Source organism: Mycothermus thermophilus, assembly GCF_041956435.1.
Source record: "Mycothermus thermophilus strain CBS 625.91 unplaced genomic scaffold VTJ04scaffold_2, whole genome shotgun sequence".
NCBI lineage: Eukaryota > Fungi > Ascomycota > Sordariomycetes > Sordariales > Chaetomiaceae > Mycothermus > Mycothermus thermophilus.
Window position 1 is genome coordinate 3,376,350 of NW_027191428.1, and position 6,000 is coordinate 3,382,349.

General features: G+C 55.0%; 1 protein-coding gene across 1 annotated transcript; it reads left to right on the forward strand.

The window, feature by feature from the left end:
- Nucleotides 1-1,531: 1,531 nt before the first annotated feature.
- VTJ04DRAFT_3399 (uncharacterized protein) lies at nt 1,532-5,362 on the forward strand (the record flags this gene model as incomplete). Its single annotated transcript, XM_069361294.1, has 1 exon — nt 1,532-5,362. The coding sequence occupies one exon, from the start codon at nt 1,532-1,534 to the stop codon at nt 5,360-5,362; it is 3,831 nt and encodes a 1,276-aa protein (XP_069221920.1).
- Nucleotides 5,363-6,000: the final 638 nt, after the last annotated feature.

Below are 6,000 nucleotides of genomic sequence, written 5' to 3' on the forward strand. Positions count from 1 at the left end.
AGAAGAGAGTGCAGGTTTGTTGTGTAAGTGCTGATCTTCTGTTTTCACTTTCCAACCCTAACCCCTGAAGTCATCAGGTCAACTCTATGATCGACTTGGTGTGAAAAGAAATGAAAGGCTCTCGAGCTGTGGAAGGAAGAAAACAAAGTAAGAAAGCTGAGAGAGAAGTCTCTGGTGGAAGTGTGATGTGATCTAAAGCTGGGTGTGAAAGAAGAAAGCAGTTGTTGTAAACCGTCCCAAGTTTCCATTCCCAACCCCTAACCCCTGCAATGATCAGTCTTGTTGGCCGACTGTCTCTGAAGTTGACCTGGTGTGAAAAAGGCCGAGAGCCGACCGGGTATGACAAGAAGAGAGCCGGGAAGAAAACCAGGAAAAGAATTTGGAGGGAGTGTGATGTGGTGGAAAACCGGCAATGAAAAAAGGGAGTAGTTGTGAAGTAGTCCTAAGTTTCCATTTCCAACCCTAGCCCCTGCACTCATCAATCCCGTATGGTCGACTTGATGCGAAATTGACTCAGATGAAAAGGATGAAAGCTTATGGGATGAGGAGGGAATAAAGCGGGGCAAGAAATCTGGAGACTGTGTGATGCTGTGGAAAACTGGCCGGAAGGAAGAGAGTTCCAGGCCGGTTGTGTACTGGTCTTATGTTTCCATTTCCACCTGTAACCGACCCGTGAAGTCATCGGTCTCGTTCATGTGGTCGGCTTGCTCTTGAAAATGACCTTGTCACAGTGATGGCCATTTGGAAATAGTACATATAACAGACTGGATAGGAGCCAGATTGTTTTACTTCTTGTATTTACTGTGGCTGGCATCGATTCCACTGCCACGTCCTGGTCACGAAGAACCTCGGAGAGATGAGCTTATCACCTCAGCTTTCAGGTAATTATACCTGACTCCGGAGAGGGCCAGGTTGATATTCCATCCCGTCGTCCCCATTCTTGAAGTACAGATAATCTGTTCGGCATGGGGCACATTAGGTAAAAGGTGTGATGATAGAGCCAAATGCTGAACAAACAAGGAGAACATCTCTCATATGTGGGTACTCATTCAGTGTGCCTCTGGTCCGGTGGTGATTGTTCCCTTCAACGAAAAGACATGAAGATGGTCAGGTATTTTACACCCCGCAGCCGTTTTGTTACGTCATTCAAACCTTGCGCGGCACAGCGTCATCGAACCTCAAGCCACGCCTGGTGGGTCCGGAAGCTCAAAGTCAAGCCACCAATCACAACGGCTTATGTCAAACGTCGAAGACTCCACATCTCCGCAGCCCCACCCAAGCTCCACCAAGGTGCAGCCAATTTTGCCTCTCAAAATGCCATCAACAGCTCCGAAACGGAAACACCATCAAAAAAGTTCCAGAAACAGATAAGATAGAAAACCTCGCCAATCCCGACAACATCAGAAGACCAGACATCCTCGGGAACTCGACCATCAAAAAACATCTCCAGAGCCCGAGCCAGAATGACCTGAGCACGCGCCGGGCCCCGCGTTTATCAACCAGGTCCAACCCACCAAACCTCAGCTGCAGCATGCTTGTTTCGTTGCGCCGCATTCCGGGACCTGGACGACGACATGGGCCGCTCGCTGCTGCCCTCACCCGTCTCTCGGGTCCGGGTGCTGTCGCAACGCCATGGTGCTGCCGCTCCTCCTTGCTGGGCCGCCATACGCCTGCTCCAGCCTTAATCCTCTCACCTTCATCACGTCTCCGATGGCAGTCAACTATCGCCACGCCTGGTGCCCCTCCAGCTGCCCCTCCGTCATCAGAGCCAGAGCCCCAGCCAAAGGCCCAGTCCGCATCCCTCGCCATCCCCTGCGAGCCTCGTTTTAACCGAATCGACGTCCAGCAGGTCAGCGATGTCATCTATCAACAGCTATTCCCCCAAGGCGACCTTCACCCTCCTTCAGAAGAGCTTGTCAAGCTTGCCAAGGACCACTTGCAACGCCACGACTTGTTGGGCAAGCAGTCAGGTGTTGTTCCTCCTGTCGGCTTCCGATTACCTCCGCTCGTTGGCAAGTCCCTCGATGAGCACTTCTACCGCCTGGGCGTCGATGTCTCCGAGCCCTTCCTCACTCTTGCCAAGCAGCTGGCCCGGTCCACCTTGCCTCCCAAGCCTCGTTCCTGGGTGCACCGGAGCGGCTGGACAAAGTACTACCCGGACGGCCGTTCCGAGCCCGTTGATGCTCCCTCCAGCAATATTATCGTCTTCGACACCGAGGTCATGTGGAAGGAAAGCCCTTTCGCCGTCATGGCCTGCGCTGGAGCGCCGGATGCCTGGTACGCCTGGATCTCGCCGTGGCTCCTCGGTGAGACCGAGAGTACGCACCAACTGGTTCCTCTCGGTGACCCAAACGTCGAGCGCATCATTGTCGGCCACAATATTGGCTTTGATCGTGCTCGCATCCTCGAGGAGTACAGCTTGCGTGACACCCGAAACTGCTTCCTTGACACCATGTCGCTCCACGTTGCCGTCAACGGCATGTGTTCCCAACAACGTCCTACGTGGATGAAGCACAAGAAGAACCGCGAGCTGCGCGACAAGATTGCCCGCGACTCGAATGTCGAGCTCGTCGAGCTGCTCAACAACGGCGCCTTCACCGCAGAGGAAGAGGAGCTGTGGGTCGAGCGCAGCTCTATCAACTCTCTCCGCGACGTCGCACAATTCCACCTCAACGTTACTATCGACAAGGAGATCCGCGATTCCTTTGGCGAGCTGGACCGCGAGGGTGTGCGTGGCCGCCTCGACGAGCTCCTGACTTACTGTGCCGCCGACGTCGCCATCACACACCGCGTCTACCAGATCGTCTTCCCCAACTTCCTCCAAGTCTGCCCTCATCCCGTTAGCTTCGCCGCTCTGCGCCACATGTCATCCCTCATCTTGCCTGTCGACCGTTCGTGGGATGCCTATCTTGAGAACGCTGAGGCCACTTACAAGCGCCTCTCTGAGGCCGTTCAGGAGCGCCTCGTTTCTCTTGCCGAAAAAGCGCTTGAAATCAAGGATAAACCGGAAATATATGAGAACGACCCGTGGATGTCGCAGCTCGACTGGTCCGGCCAGGAAATCAAGATGGTCAAGGGAAAAAAGAAGGGCGACCCTCCCCGGCCAGCTGCCCGCCAAAAGTTGCCTGGAAAGCCCAAGTGGTACAAAAACCTCTTCCTCAAAGCCACCGGTCCCATCAATCTCACTGTTCGTACCCGCATCGCTCCGTTGCTGCTGCGCTTGTCCTGGGAAGGTTACCCACTGTTCTGGTCCGAGAAGCATGGCTTCACTTTTCGCGTGCCCCGTGCCGAGGCAAAGAAGTTCACGGATCGCCTCATGACGCCGTGCGACCTCTCTGACGAGCCCATCGCCGCTCTGCAAAAGGATACAGCGCATGTATACTTCAAGCTTCCTCACAAGGACGGTCCCTCGGCTCGCTGCGTCAACCCCATGGCGAAAAGCTACCTGTCCTACTTTGAGAAGGGCACACTGTCATCCGAGTACCCGTACGCCAAGGAGGCCCTCGAGATGAACGCCTCGTGTTCCTACTGGATCAGCGCTCGTGATAGGATCATTTCACAGATGGTCGTGTATGAGGAGAACCTCCCAAAATCCATGAGGAGTCAAGACGGAGAGTCAGACCGCGGTTTCATCCTCCCTCAGATTATTCCCATGGGCACCATTACGCGTCGCGCCGTCGAGAACACGTGGCTCACTGCGTCCAACGCCAAAAAGAACCGCGTCGGCTCCGAGCTCAAAGCCATGGTGCGCGCGCCTCCCGGCTACGTCTTTGTCGGGGCCGATGTAGACTCGGAGGAGCTGTGGATTGCTTCCGTCGTTGGCGACGCCACGTTCCGCATGCACGGAGGCAACGCCATTGGGTTCATGACCCTCGAAGGCACCAAAGCCGCCGGTACCGATCTGCACAGTCGCACCGCCTCCATTCTGGGTATCACGCGCAACGATGCAAAGGTTTTCAACTACGGCCGCATTTACGGTGCCGGCCTCAAATTCGCCGCACAGCTTCTGCGCCAGTTCAACCCAAGCCTAAGTGAGCAACAGACGGTACAAATCGCGAGCCGTCTTTATGCCAGCACCAAGGGCACTAAGACCACCCGCAGGGTTCTGTACAAACGGCCCTTCTGGCGCGGCGGCACCGAGTCTTTCGTCTTCAACAAGCTCGAGGAGTTCGCCGAACAAGAACGCCCTCGCACCCCCGTCCTCGGCGCCGGCATCACTGAGGCCCTGCTCAGTCGCTACATCAGCAAGGGCGGCTACCTCACATCGCGCATCAACTGGGCCATCCAGTCCAGTGGCGTCGACTACCTCCATCTCCTCATCGTCGGCATGGACTACCTGATCCGCCGCTTCAGAATTGACGCGCGCCTAGCCATCACCGTTCATGACGAAATCCGTTACCTCGTACGGGAGCATGACAAGTATCGCGCGGCCCTGGCGCTGCAGGTTGCCAACCTCTGGACGCGTGCCATGTTCGCCCAGCAGGTGGGGATCGACGACCTGCCACAAAGCTGCGCCTTCTTCTCGTCCATCGATATTGACAAGGTCCTGCGCAAGGAGGTCGAGATGGACTGCGTCACGCCGTCCAATCCAACCCCCATCCCTCCCGGAGAGAGCATCGACATCAACAAGCTGCTCGACATGGGCGACGCAGCGAAATTGGACGAGTCCATTGTTCCCGACCCCGCCACGGCGCCGAAGCTGGACCACATCCAATACACGCCGCGCGTGCCAGTGATGGAGGAGTTGCGGAAGCAGGAGTGCGAGGACGAGGCCGCGTATATGCGGTTCATCCGCGCGCAGATTTGCAACAATGACAAGGAGTTTTTGGAGATTGTGAGGGAGACGAGGAAACCGTCGACCAATTTGGTCGCGGCGTTGACGAAGAGTATTCCTGCCACCACATCTACCGCCACTACTACGACTGGCACTGCCAGCGCAACGACAGCAAAAACAACAGCGACAGCCAAATCAACCACACCCACCACCTCAACCTCTTCCTCATCAACCACCACAGCAAAGACCGCCACCTTGACAGCCTCCTCTTCCTCACCAAAATCCACAACAACAACAGCAGCAACAAAATCAACAACCACAAAAACAACTGCCGCCACCACCACCCCGAAGAAAAAAGCAACACCCGGACCCTATTGCTCCGTCCCGCGCCTCCACCCTGTTCCCGGCGCGCCCAAAATCCAGCGCGAACCCATCTTGGTGACGAAAGCGGCAGCGCTTGCAAATCAGGCACGAATTTATCAAAACTCGTGGGGAGCATTGAAGTGGCCGTCGTCGACTTCAGGGGCCGCAGCAACTACTGCAGGAGCGGGGAAGGGTTTGGTTGGTCCTCGGGCTGGGGGGAAGTGATTTCTGAAGTGTTTGGGGGAATAATGTCGGGAGGGGACGATGAGAGGCGGGTGAGGTGGTTATGGATGAGGATGAGCAGGACGATGGGGGAGGTGTATGATTCACGTTTTCTTCTATCATCGTGATATATGGAAATACCCGTATGTGCATAAATAGGTAGGGAAAGAGGCCAAAAGGGGGTTATGGGATTTACATCGGTTTTGGGGTGACCGGAGTCGGGGTTGGCGGATAGTGTATGGCATGGCTGGCATGGTTGGGGTTTGGAAGGTGCTGTGTGACGGAGTAATCCTAAAAGTTTTCCTTGTGTTTTACCATATGTGCTTAGTGTATATGATACTGTGAGACAATCAGTAAATGACGGCTAGGGGATTTAACTCCGGAGCACTCCGTCATGCTGGGTGATTTGCAGAAGGATGTGAGGTAGGCATCAGCCTGGCAATGGATGCTCTACGGTTTCAATTCTCATTAGCAAGCGCAAAGTTACAGTAACGGATTTGAGTTTAAAGGCCTCAAATCGACTTCATTCACATAAATTAGGCACAAGAGAGAGAGAGAGAGAGAGAGAGAGATAGAGAGAGAGAGAGAGAGAGAGAGAGAGAGAGAGAGAGAGAGAGAGAGAGAGAGAGAGAGAGAGAGAG